General features: G+C 39.4%; 2 protein-coding genes across 2 annotated transcripts; one reads left to right on the top strand and one right to left on the bottom strand.

Moving 5' to 3' along the window:
• Positions 1–440: 440 nt before the first annotated feature.
• Positions 441–12,833, top strand: cstf3 (cleavage stimulation factor, 3' pre-RNA, subunit 3). Its single transcript, XM_020615671.1, has 20 exons — positions 441–684; positions 1,379–1,483; positions 1,658–1,753; positions 6,828–6,860; positions 7,741–7,838; positions 7,927–7,993; positions 8,071–8,105; positions 8,193–8,319; positions 9,248–9,325; positions 9,430–9,592; positions 9,785–9,894; positions 10,002–10,118; positions 10,210–10,428; positions 10,520–10,622; positions 10,888–10,957; positions 11,046–11,241; positions 11,354–11,504; positions 11,718–11,812; positions 11,901–11,961; positions 12,057–12,833. Exons 1-20 carry the CDS (start codon positions 658–660, stop codon positions 12,254–12,256), a joined length of 2,151 nt encoding a protein of 716 aa, XP_020471327.1. The 5' UTR covers positions 441–657; the 3' UTR covers positions 12,257–12,833.
• Positions 12,834–13,946: 1,113 nt separating this feature from the next.
• On the bottom strand, positions 13,947–22,036 carry depdc7a (DEP domain containing 7, paralog a). The gene is made up of 9 exons (XM_020615672.1): positions 21,723–22,036; positions 17,710–18,169; positions 16,558–16,688; positions 16,230–16,422; positions 15,854–16,074; positions 15,536–15,678; positions 15,330–15,455; positions 15,052–15,130; positions 13,947–14,935 (listed from the first exon to the last, which is right to left on the bottom strand). The coding sequence occupies exons 1-9, from the start codon at positions 21,736–21,738 to the stop codon at positions 14,712–14,714; spliced, it is 1,593 nt and encodes a 530-aa protein (XP_020471328.1). The 5' UTR covers positions 21,739–22,036; the 3' UTR covers positions 13,947–14,711.
• Positions 22,037–24,913: the final 2,877 nt, after the last annotated feature.

Here is a 24,913-nt window from a genome sequence, read left to right as displayed (position 1 = left end):
TTAATTTTAGTACTTTACCTATACATTTTATTTTTAGGTTAGGATGTGAATAAACCTATGCAGTGTAGAGCCTCTTATATTCTTATCTATTCCCAAATCCCAAGTGAAGCTGCTAAAGTAATGTATGATCTGATTTGCGACTCAAATCTGTTCCTGACAAATCCAACCCCATAGGTCAAAACACATAATAGCGCTGTCCTTTATGACGGCATACAGAAAAATAGCAAGAATATTTTACATAATATTGTCAAAACCACAGGTGAGTGGCACAGTGGACACTTTAGTTTCAGAAAGTCACCACGGTAGTATATTAATGGATTTGAGCTATCGTGAGGATGCATAAATTATGTACATTATATTGGAACATGTAACTTGCGTAGTCAGAACAAACTTACAGTAAATTGTGTAGATTGATGTTTTAATGTGAAGGATTAGTGCCGGAAGCTTTGTGATTGTTGCAGTTGGCCTAGCGGAACACAGGTTTCACGCCATTTTGAGATATCGGCTAGCCACAGAGCAACTAGTTGCTAGAAGGCAATGTAATCGGTCCTTCTGAAGCTATGCCGGTTACTTAGATGTCTAAAATTGCAATCGCGTTAGTATTTGAGCGTTAATCCAATTGATTAAACATTTGCAACCACGATTACGCTTCCAGTCATGTCCACCGAGGGAACAGCCGAACAGGTAAAGTGAGCTGCAATTCTGCTGAGGGGCATGCTAACTAGAACTGAAATGCTAGCACAGGTAGCTAGCATGTGTGCTCTTCCTGGGTAATGTTAGAAAGTAAACACAGTTGCAATACTCGGTGTTATGATCTTTTATGCGTTAGTATTAGTTAATATCACACAATTACACCGGCAGTTTTATTTTCGTTGCTTTGTCTTAAAAGTTTATCAGTAGTCCGTCGTACGCCATATTGATCTAAGTAGCATCGTGGCGATTTCGCCCACCGTTACCGCGTTGAGCTAAGTTAACGCTAACACCACATTAATTGGTATTAGCGTGTAATTGGTGATAGCTAGGCAGCGTTACTGATTCTATTTTCACTGTGCCGGATGTTTCTCAAAGGTGGCAGCTATAAGGGCCTAGCTAGCTATTGGGGGGAAATTGTTTTGTATTTCTACCTTGATTTTTCCATCCATGGCAATAAGACTTATTATCCTTATGATTGTACCACATAGTCGTTTACAGCGGCCTTGCCAATAATTCTGGGCCTCATTAATCCGTATGTAACCAATCCCTATATGATAAGCCTTTGTTTAAAGTTATGTTGGTCGCATTTAGCCGTGGGCTCTTGAAGTCACCACCACACAACAACCAACAACAGTCTGTTCAGCTCCATAACTCTATTGTCCTGTGGTTTTGTGCTGTCTTGCAGGCGGCGGCGGAGTATATTCCAGAAAAGGTGAAGAAGGCAGAGAAGAAGTTGGAAGAAAACCCATATGACCTTGACGCATGGAGCATTCTGATTCGAGAAGCACAGGTTTAGTGACACAGAGTTGTATTCCTGGGGTTAAGTAAACTGGGAGTAAGGGTGGGGTTATAGGGGCAGGGGGATATAGATTGTTAAAATACAAAACACTACATCTCTTTCCTCATATGATTGCTTCTTCATGTGTCAAAAAGTTTGGAATGTATATGCATTCTCCTCCTTTAGAACCAACCCATAGATAAAGCAAGGAAGACATATGAGCGACTTGTCACGCAGTTCCCAAGTTCTGGCAGATTCTGGAAACTATTCATTGAAGCTGAGGTTAACACTTCTTCTTTTCTTAAGTGTGCATGGCTGAGAATTTTTCTAACATGATCAACAATGTGATTTTCACACAAAATGTTTCTTTCTTCAGTGGAGTTTAAAGTCACAATTCTTGTTTTGAATCACTAGACCTGTGAACTTTGTATTGTGGCAGTAACTGTATAATTTTTTTTAGCACAAATGGTCGAGTAAATAATAAACCCCCTTTTGACACCTGAAAGCGTCTCCCTAAGAATATTTTTAACAAGGAAGAACCTAGATTTGAATATAGATATAGGTTGATGTTAAACACTATTTGTTGGACTCTAGCATGACTCATCAAGAACTGTGCCTTTAAACACAAAGGGGAAATAAGCTCTAACTTTCTTTTTCAAAAAATTCTCATGTTCACAGGATTAAAAAAAACCATTTTCTCTGCGTCGTGTTTAAATGGGGTAAAGTGCATTTGTTGCATGTTTTATCTGCAACAGTATTAAAATAATTTTAATGGTATTGGAGTGCATTAGCCTTTTCTTCACTTGTCGTGTCAATTTATTGCCTCCTGTGTCATTTCTTTCAGGTAATTTATCAACAAATATTTTTATTGTGGGGCCCATTGTTTTCTTGGAGAGATTTCTCCCCATTCCCCCTGAATATTTTCATCCCACCAACCGACTTTAGGCAGCCACTTACTGAGATACAGTTTGCACATAATGCACATAATCACTTGTTATCAGACTAACACTATGAAGTGCATTTTCTGATGCCCTCCACCTCTGGCTCTGTGCGGCTCTGCAGCAAGCGTTAAACACATTGCTTGCACAGCATTAGTGCGAGCATCAGACTATAGCTTGTAGTTAGAAGTCCAATGTGTAGTTCTGGGAAGTTGCCTCCATGCTGTATGTTGAGGTTATTGTGGTTTGTTGTTGTGGGGTTGCTGCCCTGGATGAAGTTTCCGCTACCCCCTACTGTCTCGGATACTCTCATCCCCTCCAAGGCCTTATGCACTTGACCCACTAGTGCAAGTAAGGATATTTCATGAAATGGATGTCTCTGTAATAAAATAGAAAAATAACATTACTGCCTTTTCCAGAGGGACTAGGCTTCTCAGGTACAGCCATTCATAACTGACTGTAGCCTACAGATGCTACTAAATCTTGTCACTACTGATATGTTACTACCTCTAACAAAGTTGACAGTAAGCAACATAAAGAACAATACTATAGCTATAGTATTGCTGTAGGTGACAGGTGATTTGTGGCTTTTGAGATTTTGCAGCAGGTCAGAGAGGAAATTCAAACAAAGCTGAATGTAACATTACTGAAGCTTTATTTGTCTGGAAGGCAGTTCAGCTGTTATAGGTGATATAGATTTAATATTGTGATTTGTTTGAAACCAGGATTAGTGGGGTTTTTTTGTGCGTGTGTCCACCAAAATGAGAGCGAGGGTTTTGTTAACATTTAAACAGGTTAGGTATTCCACATTGTTGAACATTGGTAGGTGGATATGTGGAAATTTAACCTGATCTGCCAGTCTTTATTAGACAGTTGGAGGGAGTGACTTGCTAATCTCAGAAGATGCAATATGTACAATAAAAGGAAAAGAGTCATTAGGCATACGTTTTGCATTGTCAGTTGTTAAATGAGGTGAAATTAGTGTCTTTAGTTGAGAAGTTGTGCTTGTGAATGCAGCCCATAGTCTTCTGTTAATAGGTTCATACCAAACATGTTTAGATATGTTTCAAGCTGTAGTAGCTGTGGAAGTGGGTGGAGTCAAACTCCTTGTGGACATAAACCTGTTTCTAAGCTTATAATGCAAGTATTGGAGTTATAAAATGTGTGTGGGGGGGGCAAAATAAGTGTTCTTTTCAACTTATTTTCTATTTTTCACCTTTTATTATTTAGCCATCTCCTGTCCTCACTAAACTCCATACCACAGTGCATTCCAAAACACACTGTAATATATCAGCTAATCATATTTGCATAGAGGCTTGTGTTTGTGAAATGACACTGGTTATTTGAACAGGCACAAAGGTTATTAAATCCTGCAGGGTTTTTAAAGGCAGGGAGTGAAGTTCTCAGTTGTGGCATTGTAATTTAAGGTGCATCTTTGTAGATCATTTTAGTAGTAACTCATTTTTTATAGTATAAGGACACTTCTCTTACTTGGTAAGTATCTGGATAGGCTTTGAAATTCCCCCTTTATTAGAATTATAAACATACCAACCCAAGTTGAAAGCCATAGCCATACAAAACCCATCCATGCAGAATTCCTCACATGTGGTATTTATTTTAATCACTAGACTGCAGTATCTCCTGTTAGTGTATGTCTGTTTCTCTTGAGGTTTTACAAAGGCTTCATTTGCAAAAGGTGCACACTAGGCAACTCTTACCTTGTTACTTTTTCATCGCTCATGTCTTTTCAGGGCCCACTATAGGGTTCAGCACAGTCAGGATTTATTTATTCACATATTGCATTCACTGAAATGCCCAGTGGAGAATAGGAATGTGTGTTTAAGAAAAGGTTATCAGGACATTCTGCTGTGGAGGTTTTTTCCTACTTATGTTTTGTCTTTATAACAATGTTTAAACCATGAGACAACAGTGTCGTGCAGTTTGAGAGAGTAACACTGAGTACAGTATCTGCAGTCTGACCATTTTAGGATATTTCTTGTCATTCTTTTTAAAAATGTTTCATTTTCTCAGGTTACTGCTGGACAGGATGCTCAGTATTAAGAGAGAAAACCAGCAGAGACTTAGAATTAGCATTTCCTAAAAAACAAAATGTGCTTAATATGCACGCAGTTATTTCTTGTATTTGCAACATTGTGATGCTGCATAAAAAAACCAATGCAGTAGAATTTCTGTGGATTGTAGAAATCAATGCATGTTTTCAGACTTTACTAGTCAACAGTGTAGAAGTGTTAATCAGTCAGTACTGTCAGTCATTAATGGGGCATAGGAACAAAGATAACTAGATCACAGTATTCCGTGTGAAGAGATACACATTTTTATACAGTATCGTTGCTTACATTACATTTTGTAGAAACTGAATTGGATAAAGCAATTTTCAGCTTGGTTATTTTCAACAAATAGTGAACATGGCATGATTTGTTTTCCTAATGAGTTACTCGAAGTGTTAATCAGTCAGTACTGTCAGTCATTAATGGGGCATAGGAACAAAGATAACTAGATCACAGTATTCCATGTGAAGAGATACACATTTTTATACAGTATCGTTGCTTACATTACATTTTGTAGAAACTGAATTGGATAAAGCAATTTTCAGCTTGGTTATTTTCAACAAAATTTTTTTCCCAATGAGTTACTTGTTTTCAGTTCTCAACCTTCCCTTTCATAAGATGGTTATATAGGTGTATACTTAAATATTTCAGTTTAACATCATTATGCAAATGTTATTTTCTCATATAAAAGTTGATCGTATGCCTCAGTAATCATATAGATGTGTTGTAGATTTTTTTTTTTTGGTAACCTGGTACTAAAAACCTTCCAGGATGAGCACCTATAAAGTTTTGCACCCATATCACTTGAGTCATCTCAACATATTATGCAGGTATTGGAGTTCAACTCGTGGCCATGATATAGTTCATCCATTTCAGTGAAGCACATGAAAACACTTTTAAGATTTGCACCACATGTTGTATAGGTTCAGATTTGACTGTGGATGACTATGTTATTCTGTTACAGACTTTATCAAGCAACTTGACTAAACGTGCAACCTTCTGGATGCATTTTAGCCATGTGCTCTTTTGATTATTAAAAAGGTTATTCAAATATTTGTTCCACATTCTAGAATGAATTTCTAACACAAGTTATGTGCTATGCAAGCAAGTTAACGTCATTCTCATTAGGAGATAGTTTTCTTAATTCCACTCTTTTTTTTTTTTCTTCTAATTATTAGAGATTCAGTTGGCTTGATTTGCGACAGATGTGCTGTTGCATGGAATGAGCAAGTAATGTAGGTCAGTTTTTTTCAGGCCAGGTGCCCCAGTGGCACTCTTGCAGTTGACATTTTGAAGGTCATCACTGTTTTACAAAGGTCAAGTTTTTAAAAATGATGTCTTAAAAATATACCTTATAGCGTCCAGCGTAGCGGCTGTGCCAAATTTGAAAGTTTTTTCCCTTTGTTGTGTGAGAGATTAACCGGGCCATTTGCATGAAATGCACGAAACACAATTGCATTGCTTTGTTCATTAATTACCAACCATCATAAATTGTTAAATGTAGCTATTTTTCCTTTAGGAATTTAGTACAGTTTGTGCATACCATTAAAGGTGGGCATTTCATCATCAGTGGACAGTTGAGTCACAGTATATGGGATTTATTTCAACCAGCATGCCTCAGGATGCCCCCAGATACTGTAAATGTATGTCTGCATTTTGTTACAGCAGCTTACTCCACCAATCTGACAAATTTTAAATTCTGCATCAGTCTGTGAATATTATCAAGAGAATCGGGTCAGTTTGTGCAGGTATGCTTTTAAACTCTCACCTGCAGTGTATGTTAACAATTTTGACAGTTTGTCACAACAACACTAGTTTAATGCTGCTGCTTTACTTTGTAGAGCACATTAATTTAAGCGCAGTGTTATAGGACAGGTCTACCTACACAGTCCTGGGTCACTAATATGACAGAAGCAGCTGTCCGTCCTGGAGGGTGCTGTGAGACTATTCTACTCATCAACAACAGGCCACATGCACTGTAATCAAGAGAACACTCTCACCTAATGCTGCAACAGAAAGGTTTTTATTTTAAAGTGTCAGATTTGGACCAGCTTTTCACTATGTTTTTGAAATTAATATTTCAGTTCTGCATTCACAGGTTTTTCTGGGTTATGTGGCACAATCTACAAAGTAAATAAACCCCTGTTTAAAAGTAGTTTGTCATTCTTGTGTGAAATTCACTTTGTTGATCTCCAAGGTGCTGTGTGTGTGTGTGTGTGTGTGTGTGTGTGAGAGAGAGAGAGAGAAAATGAGAGAGTGGTTACATTTGCATGAGTGCATGTTTCCTTTACGACCTTATCAATGTAGAGCAGAATTGAATTAACATTGCATTTACACTCTTATTTGCAGATCAAGGCTAAAAACTATGACAAGGTAGAAAAGGTAAGTGTCTATCACACTCATGAAAAAGACTTATTTTGCTATTCGGTAAGGGCTTACTGACTGCTTCTTTCAGTTATTACTGTATTTTTGTGAATTCCACTAGAATATGTGTACACACTATAATAGTGAATATTAAATTTGTTAGTGGTCCAGTCAGTTGAACTGTAGACATTGCAACATTGAGTTTGAGCTACAGAATCCCTAGAACATCCAAAAGAAAGTCTCGCAGGTCGACACACTAACACAGCAGGTGTGCAAAATCGTTTTTTTTTGCAAAGTAATAGTGATTTGATTTTCGTGTACGTACTGTATGTATTATTTTGTACTGCTATGGCTTTGTTGTTAGGTTAAGAAATGAACAATTTTTTTTGTAACAGCTGTTTTAATGGCTGTGTTACTGTGTTCATTCGATGGTACTGTTAACTTCTGCAATGGTTTGGTGTTTCTCACTGGGTTTCCACATTTAATAAATTCTGAGAGTCTATCCTAAAATGTCCTGTTTGTTCAGTTTTTTTGCCTGAATGGCAGTTGAACTCATTAAGATGACAAGCTTCATTTGACTGTGGAGGAGCTCACTGAAATGTAGGCCTGTCTAATGAAGCAGCATCACTTCAGTGCACTACCTGTGCTGAGCAAAAGCTAGAATTTGCATAAAATCAGATGTATCGGGTGCAGTGAAAACCACTTTTCTGTTTTTGCAGTCGGTAGTGCTCCTACATGGGATATGTTGCTAATGAACATCCTGCAAGTTTGAGCATAGTTTATAAAACCAAATCAAAGAAATGCTGAATGGTGGTTTTGTAGTACTTATAAAGCATATAGAAAACGGTTGTTTGTGTCTGTTTTCCACTTGTTTTACATTTGCCTGTTCCTCCTGTAGTTGTTTCAGAGATGTCTAATGAAAGTGTTGCACATTGACCTGTGGAAATGCTACCTCTCATATGTCCGAGAGACCAAAGGGAAGCTGCCTAGCTACAAGTAAGACAACATGGTGTATAATGAGGTCGAGTATGTTGATGCCATCAAATACACATTTTGCTTCATGCATTTCTTTTGTCACTCTTAGAGAGAAGATGGCCCAGGCATATGACTTTGCCTTGGATAAAATTGGCATGGAAATAATGTCTTATCAGGTACACTGGTCTGACCTCCTCATTGTGCATGCAAGTGTGCAACTCTGTCACCTTACAGCAGTTCTTTTCTCTTACAGATTTGGGTGGACTATATCAACTTCCTCAAAGGAGTGTAAGTGTTAGTCTTTGACTATTGTGAGACTTCATAAACTGCATCAGCCAGCTCTCGGTTGACATTTTTTGTTTTTTGTTTTATTAGTGAAGCAGTGGGCTCATATGCAGAGAACCAGCGGATCACTGCAGTACGGAGGGTATACCAGAGAGGCTGTGTGAACCCCATGATCAACATTGAGCAGCTCTGGAGAGATTATAGCAAATATGAGGAGGTGAGAGACCTATACAGGCCTCTGTCTTTTTTGGGCTGTTGTTCTGTCGCTTAGCACACCGACTGTTTAGAATGGGCCCAGCTAACCCAGCAGTTGCAGCACTTTAATCTAAACCAGCTGTCTTAGCTGTACAGTGCCGGTGTGTCAGAGAGCCTCATTATCACATCACACATTGTGATTAGGTGTCATCTGTTTTTATCTGTGAAGTTTCCACAATTGTTCACATTTCCATACTACTATAAAATGATTTAATACAAGTGACTGGGTACACTGTGTGTGTGAAGCTGTGTAGCTAACTGAGACTGTTATCCTTCACAGCAGAGCCTTGTCTTGACAGAGCACGTACTAGCTTGTGATAGTTGACGGTCACAGCAATTAAGCAATATTGTTCTGAATATTTCAATAATGTAGTAAATGTGCCATTTTCTTTCCTGTCTGCACTATAAATAACGTGTCAGAACTGTGGTGGGAACTGGTCTAACAATAAATATGATTGTTTCTGTGACTCATGTTTATCAGATTCTTAGTTATCCTGTTTCTGCAAAAATGTAACCATTTTTAATTGTAATTACACAATTACATAACTTTTTTTATAGTGGTGCATTCAAATAACATACATGGTAAAAATCTTTGACAGCTTAGAAATTAGTAAAATGACCTGAGCTGTATAAACCTGTTCTTATACTGAGCTGTATTAAATTAAAACTCAATTGAACCATGTGAGAAACGGTGACCTCTTAAGGAGTTTAAGTGATTTCTACAGAACACACCACCCAGGTTTACACTAAAATGCAGCTTCAGAGAAGACGGCAATGAGGCTTAAATAATCATATGACTTAGCAGAGCAGCGGCCCCTTTCTTTCTACTTCCATGTGTCTGCACTGTAGAGTGATGGGGAGCTACAATGACTTCTCTGTTTCATGAGCAGGGGATAAATGTACACTTGGCAAAAAAGATGATTGAGGATCGAAGCAGAGACTACATGAATGCCAGGAGAGTGGCAAAGGTGAGACACTGTGTCACTAATATGCACAGCCTTGTGCGATATATTGAGAAGTCAGCCTGTCTTTGTGAACTAACACGGACTGTTGCATGGTTTGTGCAATTCAGGAGTATGAGACTGTGATGAAGGGGCTGGACAGGAATGCACCATCTGTGCCACCCCAGAACTCTCCTCAGGAAGCACAGCAGGTGGAAATGTGGAAGAAGTACATTCAGTGGGAAAAAAGCAACCCGTTACGCACAGAAGATCAGACCCTCATCACAAAGAGAGGTGACTGTTTGTGTTGGGATGTATAGCGTTTTGTGTTAAAGCATATAATTAAAAACTTGGTTTGCAGGGTTTTTCATTGTTGAACACTAGTCAGTGGAGACACATCATGAATGAAGATGTTTCTGTTGTTGGAAAGCATCTGTTAGAGGCACTAGGTTGACTTTTCTTTTCCACATATTATGTGTGTTGCAGTGATGTTTGCCTATGAGCAGTGCCTGCTGGTGCTGGGCCACCATCCTGACATATGGTATGAGGCAGCACAGTATTTGGAGCAGTCCAGCAAACTGCTGGCAGAGAAAGGAGTAAGAGATTAAAATTTTATGTGAAACTGACATAAACCTGTGGAGTATTTTTCAGAAAAGACAAACAACCTCAAGACTGTAACATACTGTAATTATTTTCCTCTTAGGATATGAATAACTCCAAGCTGTTTAGTGACGAGGCAGCTAACATCTATGAACGTGCCATCGGGACTCTTCTGAAAAAGAACATGCTTCTGTACTTTTCATTTGCAGACTATGAAGAAGTGAGTGTCCAGTTATTTATTCAAGACCAACTGTAACCAAGACAGTAAAAGACACGGACTTCTCAGCATGTTTCTTTAACTGTCCTCACAGAGTCGTATGAAGTATGAGAAGGTCCATAGCATCTATAATAAACTACTGGCTATTGAAGACATTGACCCCACGCTGGTCTATATCCAGTACATGAAGTTTGCCAGGAGGGCTGAGGGCATCAAATCAGGTCGCACCATCTTCAAAAAGGCCCGAGAGGATCTACGCACACGTCACCATGTGTATGTAACTGCAGCACTGATGGAGTACTACTGCAGCAAGGTACATTACACATGCTTAGCATATGTACATTAGAACTTTAATCAATCTTTCAAACATCTTTATGTAAACTCTTATTTTTATTCCCCCACAGGATAAATCAGTGGCCTTCAAGATTTTTGAACTTGGTCTGAAGAAATATGGTGACATTCCTGAGTACATACTGGCCTACATTGATTACCTCTCACACCTTAATGGTAGGATATGTGGAAAAAAAAAAAAAAAAACTAGATCTGATACACAGAATGCAGGAAATCTGTTTTCTTTACTGTTAATCCATAAATTAAACAGAAGTTTGATTTACAGTGCTATTTCTGTACATCTGCTACAAACCTATGATTTTTAATACTAAGGAAGCAGTGATGTCTTTGTATCAGCTTTTAGAAAATAAAAGATTTCTCCCCCATCTGCTATCACAGTAAATGTGTACACCCATTGTTTTCTCTTTCGTCTCCTCTCCAGAGGATAACAACACCAGGGTTCTGTTTGAACGTGTCCTCACCTCAGGGAGCTTGTCACCAGAAAAGTCAGGGTAATGTCAAGTAATAATTCAGTTGTGTACATAAATGTTTCTCGGTATCTCACTGTGTTCTAACTTTGATCCTTCTTTCCTTCCTCAGCGAGATCTGGGCTCGGTTCTTGGCCTTTGAGAGCAACATAGGAGACCTGGCCAGTATTTTGAAAGTAGAGCGCAGGCGTTTCAATGCCTTCAAGGATGAGTATGAGGGTAAAGAAACAGCTCTGCTTGTTGATAGATACAAGTTCATGGACCTGTATCCCTGCTCTAGTAGTGAACTCAAGGCCCTTGGATACAAGGTGTGTGCTGTTTTGCCCTTTATACATGACACAGCATGTAAAAGCAGTTAAACAGATCAAGCTGTTCTGTTTACATGAGCTACTGTTTAAACTGTTTCCACCGTGTTTGCAGGATGTCTCTCGTGCCAAACTGGCAGCATTGCTCCCGGAGACTGTGGTGGCGCCCTCTGTGCCTGCAATGAAGGATGACGCTGATCGTAAACCCGAGTATCCGAAACCTGACACCAATCAAATGATCCCCTTCCAGCCACGTCACCTTGCCCGTATGTCATCCTTAGCTGCACAGGGTCATTCCTCAAGTCAGTAAATATTAATGGCACATCAGTGTGAAACAGAGGATTATTAGTCTATATGTGTTGAAGTTGTGTGCATTTTTTAAGTATGTTGTTGCTGCACCTTTCTCTTGCTCTCTGTTCTACATGGACTTTGTGCATAAAAGGATTCATCTCTGACGTTGCCTCTTGTTCCCCCCACAGCTCCAGGTTTACACCCTGTACCTGGTGGAGTTTTCCCAGTCCCCCCAGCTGCTGTTGTCCTAATGAAGCTGCTCCCTCCACCTACATGTTTCACTGTGAGTAGCAGTAATGAATCAAAACAAAAGCAGAAGGATTTTTTTTGCCTGCCAAGACCAGAAGTCAGTGGTTGTTTTTTTACTGCAGGGCCCATTTGTTCAAGTGGATGAGCTCATGGAAATGTTCAGGAGATGCACACTTCCTGAGAGTAAGTTGCTTCTATCAACACTTTAGTTGACTCCAGAGCATTTCTGATGGCGTGTTGTTTTGGTCCCTATTTGACAGATTCTTTTCTGTCTCTAGCTGTTGACGCTGCTGTAGAGTTGATCACTGGCAGGCAGCCTGATGCAGGAGGGGAGGGCAACGGATCCATGGAGAACCATGCTATTGCCAAGTCACTCAAGAGGCCAAATGCTGACTCGGATGAGGAGGATGACAAAGGGGCTGTGGCTCCGCCCATACATGACATTTACCGTGCACGCCAACAGAAGAGGATTCGATAAACTAAACAAAGAAACACAGTAAACCCTAAAAGAATGTAATCTTAACAGGTGGTCATATGGGTTAGACATACATGTTCATATTTCTGAGCGATATTCTCACTGATTATACATCCGTTGTACATCTCTGTAAAGACATCCACACACGCACACACACACACATATACAGTATGCACACCTGGGTGTTGTCGTTGCTTTTGTTTTGTTAAAAGTTTTTATTTTTAAAGACTGATCATTATACTGTACAAATTTTTTAATTCCATCATTAATTTTGGCACAAAGTTCAGTTTGGCCTTGTGATGTTTCAATATTGACAAAGTGGAATTGACTTTTTTTTTAGATAACTGGAGGAAACAGTCCCTTTCAATAAAAGTGGAAAAGAATTCAACCAACTTTGTTTTATTTTTTTCCTTTCAGTAGTTTTTTTATGTGCTCTACCTGATGTTTTATGCCTGATTGCCTTTCTCTGTAACTGACTGGACTTTTTATTAAGATTTCACCTTTAGCATTACAGCACTGTCGAGCCTTGTCACCACCACTAGGTGGCAGCATATAACACACAGTTGATGATCTGAAAGGATCAGTCCGATTCACCCCATGGAAAGTAGCTAACAAGACATTTAATACCAGCTGCTTGATTTCACATTGTATGGATTACATCATTATTTGTCTTCCAGGCATAGCCTTTGTTCTGAATATGTGGCAGCTGATTCACAGGTAAACCCAGTGGCATTAAACAGTTACTGAGGACTATCTCTGCTACACAATAAAATCTGAATGATACTTTTAAATTTCCACCATTCTTGTAATTGCTCTTAGAAAATAAAACAACCGACTGTAATAAAGAAAAGCTGTCTTCACTTTTGTGGATGTTTGTAATGAATAGCTTTTGAATTATAAACATTAGAGAATTATTTGATTTCCCTAAAAGTGCTCCCAACCAAGAGCACCTATCAATGATTTTGTTTTTTAGCATCCACACAATAATAAAAGTTTTTGAAAGGCAAGTGTGGGTTAAACTGGGCTGGAAGGTTTTCATGTAGACACTAGCAGAAAGTGAGAAACTGGTGGTGTTTGATCCATTATTTCCAAAATAACTTTTTATTTTTAAAAGCACAGTGTGTGGATAATAAGCTGATTTTTTTGGACTGAGAACCCGATTACCACACAACAGCCATCAAAGCTACGCTCAATGACCCAGAGAGGTGATGTATTTGTATTTGAGAGAAAAATCCCAGTCCACAGCTCATCTAGTGGTTACATATAATGGGCATAAAGCTCTGTGAAATCTGTCTCAACCTTGACACAAAACTGAAAAACACATTTTTACATACATTTCTTACATGCAGTGCAGTAATTAGTTCACTTTTCATCAGTGTACACAACTGTCCACAATGAAAAATGGCAATCTTGGCTACTGTCTGCACAAATGTAAGACAAATCCAGTTGAATTCTATTAACCCTGTAAAGCCTGAGACATCAAAAAATAGCCAGAACATTCGAAACATTTGAAACTGAGATATTTATTAAACCTTTTAAAAATCCAAAAGAAAATTCAAGATTCAGGATTTTTATTTGCCATTTATGCATAAACAGACAGTCCAGGCATATAGAAATAAATGTGCCATATTATTTTATTTTATTTTATTTTATTTTTTTGTATTACATTTGATACATGGAGTATTTTTGGTGTTTGTTTTTTTTTGCTCAGAAACTCATGTAGTGAATATGATACAAATGGTTTTATAGGGTTAAGACCTGCCAAAATATGGAAATGACAGTGATTTAAAAATTTTGTGACCCGGAAATGTGGAAGTATTCTCCTCAGCTGATTAGAAGGATGAAATACCGCAGGCTTTATTTGAAACAACCTTGAAAATACCACCAGAATATGGCTACGTTTTCAGTAAAAATAAAAAGAATTTACAATAATCTGTTTTGCTGATCTATAGCAACAAACACAAATACTCATAGGGCTGATTCTCATGAATACCTCTGGCTGTTTACTACAGTACGACATCAGACTTTCAAGTGTCCACATTTCTGTTTTAAGGTTCCTCAGGTATAGCTCTGTTGTGCATCACATCATGTATGAGAAACCACACGAACAGACACATTTGTAAGTACAAAGAATACATCTACTGATTTGCAGACTCATCTTTACTGTCTGCTGACATAGAATGCAAGAACACTTGGTTCATTTGGTCTCATGACAAAGACATTTCATGTTAGTGTTATCAAAGAAAATATTTAAGACAACTACCTTAAATATCACAGGTTCTTAAGAGCCAGTACTATAAAATTCACATTCTTGTTCAGTAGCCTAATCTATTTACATAAAAGTAAATTAAACCCACTTACTATACTGCACATCTTCACATTATTTACATCAAATCAGCCTTTGTTCTTACATCTATGTCTTTTTACATTATAATACATTATTTTAAAGTAATAAATATTACTGTAGCAACATGTTGACACTGGACAATCGATTTCCAAAGTACTGAACAAAAATTTCTGGGTGGCCTTTATAAAACTGTCCCAACAGCCGTCGCTTTTCTTTGGTGGAGAGCTTAGGATTCTCATGGACTGTCCGGAGTAACGACCACAGTTCCTCTTTAGTGGTTTTTTCTGCATTTTCTGAATAGGCCTTAGGACTAACTCTTGTGCAGTATGTTGAACCTGAAATAAAGAGAGGTGGAGAAGCTAAAGTGTTGTAGGGAAGTCTGGCTACGGATTTCTACCAATGGCCATGCAAACAACAACTGAATGTAGAAGACAAATAAAAATGTGCAAACCTGTTATCATATCTGGATCCTTCCCTTTGACAATATTCATTATTCTGTCACTGACCATATTGTGCAGTGAAAGAGGAATCTGGTGGAAAACAGAGCAAAAAAAGAAAATGAAATTTCTCTTTATCTGAACTTAAAGATCCAAGATTAAGGTGATTGAATGAATACAGAGCAGAATCATTATGTTTACTTAGTTTGTGGCTATCTTAATTCTTACATCCCTCCTGCAACACTGGAAACACAGACACACGTTGGGGAGGAGACAGCATAGGAGCACTCACTTTGAACAGATCATTGTGGTTATCCATCATGAACAAAACCATCAAGTCCACCTTTCCTTTGGAGAGTCTTCTGCTGTACACGATAGCACTTGAGAAAGACCTTTTCAGTGCCATTCTGTTCTCAATCTGGCACAGAATTATCTTGAGTTAACAAAGGTGAAATGTACATATGTCCAGATGTAAGCAAGACTCACACAAGCACTCACCTCTTTGTGCAGTCTGACCTCCTGTGATTTGGCTGCAATGGCCATGAAGTTCAGGAGCCTGCGTAGCTCCTCCCTGCTGCGAGAGTCCTGCAGCTTCAGGCTCAGCTGCAGAGCCTCCAGAGCCTGCTCTAGTTTTCCATTCACTAACAGCAGATCAGCAAAACATACAAGGATTAAAATGATGAGCTCGAAAAAAGTAGCCCTAGTGATTAAAATGCCATGGGGAGAAACATATGATAACGTATATGAAACCTGCACCACAAAAGCCCCATTAACCATCCTGAAGACAACAGGATACCAAAAAGCTTCTCCTCTTACCCAGTAGCTCTGAAATGCCAGAGTGGATGTCGAAAACATGGTTGTTGAGCAGCGGTGGCTGTTGTGTGTGTCCGTAATGCTGAGCCAGGACCTCATAGAGCAGCTTCTTACACCGGGGCAGGTCGTCGGCATAACTAACCAAACCTCGACTGACCTCCACCACCAGCTCATCAGTCAGAAAGTCTAGACAATCCACTGCCGCTGACAGCCACTCATCAGCCCTGAGAGAGAGGGGAGCATGATGATGTTAAAACACAAGTCAGCACTCAACAATATGAAGTGACAGGGAGACAAAGATAAAAAGTACATCAGTGATACAGACTTCAGTAATATACAGTGGAGAGACTGGATGTGAAATCAACTTTAGAGGACTTACTGTGCTTCACTGAAGGCCTTTAGGACCTCTCGGTCTAGATAGCTTGATGTATACAACAGATCCGGGTCACTGTCCATGCCATGCAGGGGAGGCCGAGATCTGTCCTTGGACTCTAATAAGTCCTCCACTAGGGGGAGCTCTATTAGCTGCAACAGCCTGAACACTGCCTGCTGGTGCCACACCTCATCCACAACTGTGAAAACAAGAGTTAAAAGCAATAAGAGTCATAGGCGCACGTGCGCAAACACATAGTGTGACCATGCATTTGCTGCATGAAAACATGAAGGTTGTATTGCAGCCTTTGTTTCAACTGATAGAAGAGACATACGCGCTGGTGAGAGGCCAAGGTTGGTCATCTGAGGGGTGATGGTCAAGCTGAGGTTGAGGTTTGTCAGCACGTCCTCCAGTAATGCGTGTCTTTTTGCAGGGGAGTGGGTGGAGTAGCTCATCACCTCTTGTCTGAAGAGTCACATAATAACAGCAATCAATGGAAATTATTGAAAAAAGACATTACAGGAACAAATGTGGCCTGAGACTGCAAATGTTTTGTAGTAGTTTTGTAGTAACACTTTGCTGCAGTTTTGATTATGGTAATTTTCTGCCAAACTGACAAAATGAATGCCAGATTTACAGAATTAAACCTTTTATGATGAACATTATACAAGACAAGAAGTTTTTCTTCTCCGTTTACATTGTATTATCCCAATGAAGACCTGACTTTGATCCTGCTGCAAATAATTAAAGTCTTATTTAAAGTGTTTGGTTGCTCTGAGTCTTTCATCTCTCATTAGGGACATCAGGCCTGTTCTCTGGTCCAGTCTGGCGCTGCCAATCTCACAACAACAACATCACATCAAAAAGGAGTAAACACAAGTGCCGAGGCCATGTGTTTACACTTCTTGTTTGAAGTATCCTGCGTGCGTACATGCTCAACGGCCTCCCTAAGATTTAATACTCCAGCCTCAAAGTGGAAGAGATTTAAAGTTATTCACTTTCTTCCTTAGAGTTAGATACGAAGTTGAACTGATGTCATGTGTGAACGGTAAATATGAAGCTACAACCAGAACTATAACTGTGTAACTTTGCGCTTTAAAAGTGCAAACACCACCAGTGCTGGTGATAGCTTCATATTCCTTATTTAACTCTCAGCAAGAAAGTGAATAAAACGTTTTGGAGCAAGTACCTCAGTAGATTCCTCTGTGTCACATCTGTCTTATTATATTACATTTTCATTTTGCAATGCAAGTTAGTAGTGACATTAAAACGGATTGACATACACTGGTAATAGAGGCATTACTGGTATCAGGACACAACCAAATGATGGGACTTCAAAAGTCTCTTGAAATGCCTCACTAGTTATCAGAGGCACTCACTGTAAAGCCACACTGGACTGGAGATTAGCTCTGGTTGCTCTGGTGGAGGACGGAGAACAGAGCAAATTAAAAATGAGATCTAGAGATGTTCTAACATGAGTACAAACCTTTCATGTGATGGACTATAGCTGTCCTTGTTCCTGTTCATGCTTGGTGAATCATAGCCACTTTCTATGGTACTAGTGGAGTGAGACTGGGTGTTGGTCAGCGACGATGAGGAACTAGTTGTTGGGGTCAGGAACCTGTATAAACTGCAACTACTATCCTCAAATGTGGCTTGCTTCTTTTCTTTCCCAAATTTTTTAATGCCCACTGGCTCAAACACCCTTGAGTCCATCAGGGCCTGACAAAGACGGACGGCCTTGTAGCGGGGCACTGCCTCATCACCAAAGAAACGGTTCAGGGTGATATACGCCAACACCACGTCCACAGCCTCTGAGCCCAGGAAGCAGTCATGGTAGGATTTTAGGTTGTGACGCCGCCGCTTGACCTCCACGTGAGTGTGGAGATTGGATATGATGCTGGTCCTATACGTGCCTCGGAAAGTCTTACCAGCCATGCCTTGCTCTGATGGAGGAGGTGAGGAGGAAATCAGTGAATGTGAAAGGGGAAAGAGGGGGAAAGACAATCAGAGGCAGAGAAATTAGGGCTGAATTACAGGTAATCAACTCTTAAAATCACCCAGGAAAAGTAGGGTTTGAGCTTTGCATTTTAATTGCTGTGCAGTACAAGTATAATACTGGTAAGTGTCTCAGATCTGCAGGGATTGGTCAGCGAGTGGTGCCCAGAGTTCAGACTAAACAAGGTGAAAGTGCTTTTAGCCATTATGCTGCACACAGCTGGAACCAGCTCCCATTAGAATCTTGATCTGACCCAACTGTAGTCACTTTTAAAACTAAAGACTGTTCTTTTTTCTACTTTAATATATCTCAATTCCATCCAAATTTACACTTTATATTCCTTTATTTTTCTTCCATTACCCAATGAGCAACTGATTTCATTGTGCTGTGATGTTTCAAAAAAGAAAGTATGTGCACCTTGGATAAAGGGGTACAACATAGAGTATAATGAGAACAGTGAGAATCCGCACTCTGCCACAGCTACACTAAATGTGCTAGGTTTCTATACTTGCATGTTGTTACTTTATGCTGTCATGTAATTGTTGATTTTAATTTGCATTTGTTTTAGTCTAATTTGCATTCTAATGTTTCATATATACGGTATATGCATTGTAATGTATTATCTATTTGTGTGCAATGTGTTAAGCACTTTGTTGTTGTGTATGAAAATGTGCTATGTATGTACTGTAAACCTGCCCTTGCCACAGATTTCAACCAGCTGAGTAATGGCAGTAGTTTTACACACAGATGGACAAATGCCAAACATTTGAAAGGTCCTCACTTGTGAGCATTTGCTGCTTTTCTGTGTTGTTTACTGTTGTAAAAAGTTGGTGACATTTTATAGACTAAGCCATTCTTCAATTAAAGAGATAATGAACTGTGTAATTCATTTAGAAAAATCAAGATGAAAACAAACATACATGTAAATGTTATTAAAATATGCAAATTCTGGTCTTGTTGGTGACCCACTTATTATTCCACAGCTGACATTCTCAGCTTTTGTCTGTTGTCTGCGCACTTTCTCAGAAACTAATGGGAAATGCAGTTTCTATCTTTATCAAACACACCCTCCCTATCCTCTGTGTAATGTCACATGCACAGAATCTGAAATCATTGTATGTGGGTGTAAGAGCTCAAGTTCCAGGACCAGTGCGTCCCACTGGGCTAGAAACCAAACCCAGATCCTGTTTTGAGGAGTGCTGGTGTACAGTGTGTCCAAAAGCTTCATTTCACTTCACATAACAGAGGATAAAGAATCAAATTCTGTAATCAAACAATATAAGATAAAGAAATGAACAACAGCAGACACCCACATGCAGTCTTTCTGCATTCTACTATTCATGTGACACATGAACACAGACACAATGATCATAGTGACTGCCTTTTCTCACAGCACATATCCTGACATGTTCCTGTTTTACAGGTGATGGCTGTACTGCTACTAACACATACACCAGAATCAGCTGACGTCTAACAATAAATCATGTAGTTTCTAAATATATCTCCTCTGCCCACCTGTATTTGACACACTAAGTCTTTGTTGTTAAATGAAAATGACTTGTGTCAGCCATGTAAGACAGACCAAAAAAGCTAAGCAAAGCTTTAATGGGATTGTACTATGGCTTTCATCTCACAACAAAAAAAAGTTTAAAGCCTGGTGAGTACACGTTAAGGGAGGATCCAAGAGAGGTCATAAATCAGGGACAGCAGCAGTTGGGCTCCACGCTATGATAACACAACATGAAAAATAAAGACCCATCTGTAAAACCTGACAACAAAAAACTAGGGAACAGTACTGCAGCAAGCAGCTGTTCACCCACTCATTTCAACAATACAACAGCTCATTGATAACAGAGGAAGGTGTGTGTGGTAGATATATCTGTGATTTGGTGATTAATGAGATACATGTACGTCAAACTGTCTCCCTCTGGAAAAGATGAAACTGAGAAGAACGGAGGCTGCAGCAGCTGTTTAAGGAAGAACACGTTGCAGACATCTATATATGCATGCATGAATCATGAGATATATAACAAGCTGATGATGCAACAAATTTGAATATTTCTTCTATTACTTTGACAGTTAAATGTGAAAATGTACCTGTAAGATAAATGTGAGAAAAAGTCCAGATTGTGTAAATATCAGTCCTTACAAATTCACTATAAAATGCTAAATATCACGTTTACTTTCTGGTCAGGACAATTAATAGAAAAGAACTGCATTAGCAGAATGAAATCCTTGGTTTAGGAGTTAGGAGGCAGGACCATATGGAGATTCTTATCAGGGGTCTCTGGATTAGCAGTCTCACAATAAATCCGGATCAATTAATATCCATTAAAGGGGGAAAAGTGGGGGTCAAAACAATCCTGGGAACCCGGCGGTGCTCTGTCACCTCTTCTCGCTTGTGCCAGGCTGACATCGAGGGCATAGTGCACAGCTGACTCCAGTCTCCTTCCTTGTGACTTTGGTCCTCTCTATAAAAACCCAGCACATAGACTGTGCCATGATGTAAGTGCGTTTTAACCAAGGACAACAGTGCGCCGTGTGTTTGCACACATAAACGGAGATAAATAATCGCAGAGGGAGCAGGGCAGTCACCACACGGAGACCTTCTCCATGTGAACAAGTTGGTTGACACAATTACACAAACCTGGGCTGTATTCTCACCGCGGCAGCAAAGGTGTTGCCATAACCACCAACACGTACGGTACTAAAGACTTCAGTTCAATTCTATTTTATTTGAATAACGCCAAATCACAACAAAAAACGTCTCAAGACATTTTACAAGGTAAGGTCTAGACCTTACCATTATTATTATAGAGGAGAAACCCAACAAATCCCCCTTGAGCAGGCATCAGACCAATAGCAGCAGGTTGTTAACAGCCTTCATTCCTCCAACATGCTGAGACTGGTGAGATCAAGCCTTGGGACGCACGCTGAACCTCGGTGGGCTATTGGCCCGTATGAATTTGAACCCTCATGTATGGCGGCCGATACGCACACATACGTACATACACAGGTAGCTACCCTCCTGTGCCCGTGTTTGATCACAAACACCCCACTGTGCACTACAGCCTGCTGAGAAGCACAGTAAATGTCCAAAAACTCAAATGTTGTTTTATCTACAAACATTAAATGATAGGCTACTGAACTTTAGTACACCTTAAACCCACTTTGGAAAGCGGGCTTCATCGTTTTCCCATTGCCTAGTGTCTAAATGTTTGCCTACAGCGCGCTTAGGAAGAGGTTATGCTTAAATTACAAAAGTGATATTATACATAGATTTCAGAAACAGTGGGCTTCGATTAGAAACAACATGCACATTTTAAATAAAAATAATTATACCAAATTACACATTAAATGGCCAATAGTCTCAGTCAAATTCAGATTAGTAGTATGCCACACATCATCTCATCATCAGGTTACAGAAAGTACAGTAAACACCCCATTCAAGAAATAACATCTATGTTTATCAACTAAATCAGTGATTAAATTGGTGTTACCGGGGGCTCGGTGCATGAAAAGCTCATCCAGTGACTGAAGGGAGCCATACAGTCCAGGTCCTGGGTCTTCAATTCACAACATGACGCACGCAGCACGCTACAGTCAACCCCGAAACCGCCTCCTCCCACTAACACCGTATTCATGCCCCAGTCACCGCCTTGCCCGGGAATTAAAGTGGTACCGAGGACCCCGCTGTTTGGTTCAACAAAAGACGCGTTATCTCACTTCTCATAACATTTGGTCACATCTTCCAGAACTGAAACTGAAGGGCTTAAAATGTTACTTCACAGGTAGTCTAAATTATTTAGTGCATTTTGAACACAAGTAGGCTGTAGGCAATGTGTTCCAAAGATGCCCACCTGAGGTCTTTGGAAACATTTGTAGTAAAGATTTCCAGTTTAAAGGAAATATTTTTACTCGACCTTTCACTTACTAAGTCACACCCTTAAAACCTACACAGGAGGTAAATCAGGTCTGGTACAGACCTACAACATGCAACAGCGGAAACCAGATATGGCTATGGGAGCACAATTGTGACATACAGTAGCATGTGTAATTGCAGGTGCCAAAAGATGCCAAAAGTGACACCGATGTATCTTGTCTGTCTGAACCTAATCAATACTGTTATCATAAACGATGGTGCAAATGAGGTGTTGAGACCGACTTCATGAACTCGGGCTCTAATCTCCCTGGGGTGTCAACTGACGACGGCAAAGTCGTAAAATGGCACTGTAAATCCAAAGTCGGTCACTTAGTTGGAAAGGAAAACAGCTGTTATCATCGTGAGATACTAGTGCAACAGATGAGACACGCAACTGGGGCAAACCGGTTTGATGACTGTCAGGAAAATGCTCTTTAGCACCAGGTAAAGAGAATGTGTGCGCAAAAGGAAGAGGTAAAGAGCCGCCTGGAGCGCTATATCTATTATTTTAAAGCAACTTGTTTATGGGAAACTATTTCCTTTTCTTACCAGGGAGAAACTGGGGGTTCAGTTTCAACCTCCTACACCACAACCGACCCCCACTCACATTACGTTAGGAAATATCAGCCGGTCCTACATCGGTTTCACGTTAGTCCGCCAGTTTTATGGAAGCGCAGTAATAATTTCTGGAGTGCCCATTCACAAATGCAAAGCAGAGACACCTGCATGTTAAGGATGACAGCATCCATGTTTGTTGTTTCTCTCCTTAGCACAGTCTAACAAAGATATACAATGCCAACCAAAAATAATAATTAAGAAAAAGATATAGGGTAATAATCAGAAACCTTTAACTGGAGGACTAAACACAGAGGCATATAATTAAATGAAATCTTCCAAAACCATCAACACATATAAAACCTTCACGACTTTAATGACAATTAGGAGCTCAATAAAACCTCTTTTACCTCTTCAAAAATGAAAAACAAGTTTAATAAAACATGATGTTAAAAAGTCAAACTTAAGAATCCTGTCCTCAGTTAGTTACTACCTGGGAACCCACTGCCTTCATCGTTGTAGAGTTAAGGTATTAATAGAAAAACTCACCTTTCCTGTTGCTGTACATGTGTTTTTATATTTCTACAGCTTTCATTTCCACTTGTAACAAAGAAAATCCACACCTTGCCTTTAAATGAAAGGTAAGTGCCTCTAGGCAGAGTGAGAAGCCTTTGGTTGAAGACAAAACTGGTTTTACAACTCTTCAAATGAATGCACTGCAGTCTGGTGTGTTTGTGTTTTGTAAACCTGTCACAAAGCTGACCTCACTGTTGTAAAGTGAAACAGGTACATCAGAAAACAAGACCAAGAGAAAAAAAGATATCACTCTGCATAACATAAGAAATTCTAGTTTAGAAGGTCAAAGCAATATTGACTCTCCTGTCGGTCTCTCTGTGCCAGAAGGCTCCGCACATTTCCTCCTCTTTGCCCTTCATATTTATCAGTCATGCAACTTGAGTCATGTAGTAGTTTGCAGCTGTGACAATGGCAAATATCTCAAGGAGTCTTAACAAAAACAAATTAAGGATACTGTGTTTTTATGACAAGGTACAGTATGAAACACTGGAGTTGGTGAGATCCAAATGCCAGTGGTGAAGAAGCCATATCTTTACATAAAATACCAGTTGCACTGTGTTAAAATATACATTTAAAATCATACTTAGGCAAAATCAGAATAGCAGCAAACTTTACTTAAAGGTATTCATCCTGCAGAAAACTGACCCCTGTAATTGATGTGTTTAGTTTGTCTATACCAACGCACAGTGGTGGGGCAGCGGCAAGAGGTTTTACTATACACCCCGTACTATCCTGAACCCTTATAAGTAAATCTGAGGCCACAATCTGTAACATTGAGACTGGAAAGGACGAGCCGATCTGAAACTGAAAAGACAAAGCTGAATCTGTGAGAAAGATTAGTTGAATCTCAGCGAGGATGGTGTCAAATGGTTGTAAAGCAAGTTTCAAAACTCTGAAGACACATATTTGTAACATTCAAAATAGCAGATAAGCAGTATTTTCATACATTTACATTTTATTTTCAAGTGTTGAGTCCTAGATTTTAGTTTTAAAACCATATTTTCAGCGCACACATTTTTTTTTATTAGTTCCCCGTTAAAGCAAGTTCAGAAAGAGCAGATTTGAAACTGGAGTATTGAATCTCCAAAAGAAGTGTCTGCAAAACAAGTTTCAGAACTTTGAAAACACTTATTTGTAATATGCAAACTAATTAAGCAATGTTTTGAAAAACTTTAAAATCTTGTTTTCAAATATTCAAACCCTAATTTTCAGTTTTTACAGACTCAAAATTTATTTTCAACCTTTCAAATCCTTGTTTCAGTGTTACAGATTGTGTCCTCAACTGTGGCAGAGGAGCCCATGACCAAACAAAAAAACTGAAGTACAGATACAGTAGCCTACATGGAAACTGTACTCGAGTAGTTCTTGAGTAAATGTACTTAGTTTCTCACAGATGCAGATGTTCATTCATCACTGGAACATGTCAGGTTTGTCTGTGCAGCTCAGATTGGGTATAAATCTGTAACTCTGCATTCCTCAGATTTTTGCACCCTGGAGGGGTTTACATGACTGACAAATGCCTTTATAGCCACAATCTTCACACATTATATTAGAGCTGACCACAAGGCATGTCCACAACCGATAGGTTCTCAATGTTTTGCAGTCTTTTCCAACCCAGTTACTGAATCACAGTCTCAC

This window comes from Monopterus albus, unplaced genomic scaffold (genome assembly GCF_001952655.1).
Source record: "Monopterus albus unplaced genomic scaffold, M_albus_1.0 scaffold168.1, whole genome shotgun sequence".
Taxonomy (NCBI): domain Eukaryota; kingdom Metazoa; phylum Chordata; class Actinopteri; order Synbranchiformes; family Synbranchidae; genus Monopterus; species Monopterus albus.
The sequence above is the reverse complement of the archived record's forward strand: the minus strand, read 5'-3'. Positions and strand labels throughout refer to the sequence as shown.

What these genes read in the sequence shown, in the direction of transcription:
- cstf3 (XM_020615671.1), top strand. Translation starts at nt 658, where the DNA reads ATGTCCACCGAGGGAACAGCCGAACAG. An exon ending in CCGAGGGAACAGCCGAACAG is followed by an intron (nt 685 to 1,378) that starts GTAAAGTGAGCT and finishes GCTGTCTTGCAG; the next exon opens with GCGGCGGCGGAGTATATTCC. An exon ending in GGGAAGCTGCCTAGCTACAA is followed by an intron (nt 7,839 to 7,926) that starts GTAAGACAACAT and finishes TGTCACTCTTAG; the next exon opens with AGAGAAGATGGCCCAGGCAT.
- depdc7a (XM_020615672.1), bottom strand. An exon ending in AGGTCAGACTGCACAAAGAG is followed by an intron (nt 15,456 to 15,535) that starts GTGAGTGCTTGT and finishes ATTCTGTGCCAG; the next exon opens with ATTGAGAACAGAATGGCACT. An exon ending in GGATCCAGATATGATAACAG is followed by an intron (nt 14,936 to 15,051) that starts GTTTGCACATTT and finishes TCTTTATTTCAG; the next exon opens with GTTCAACATACTGCACAAGA.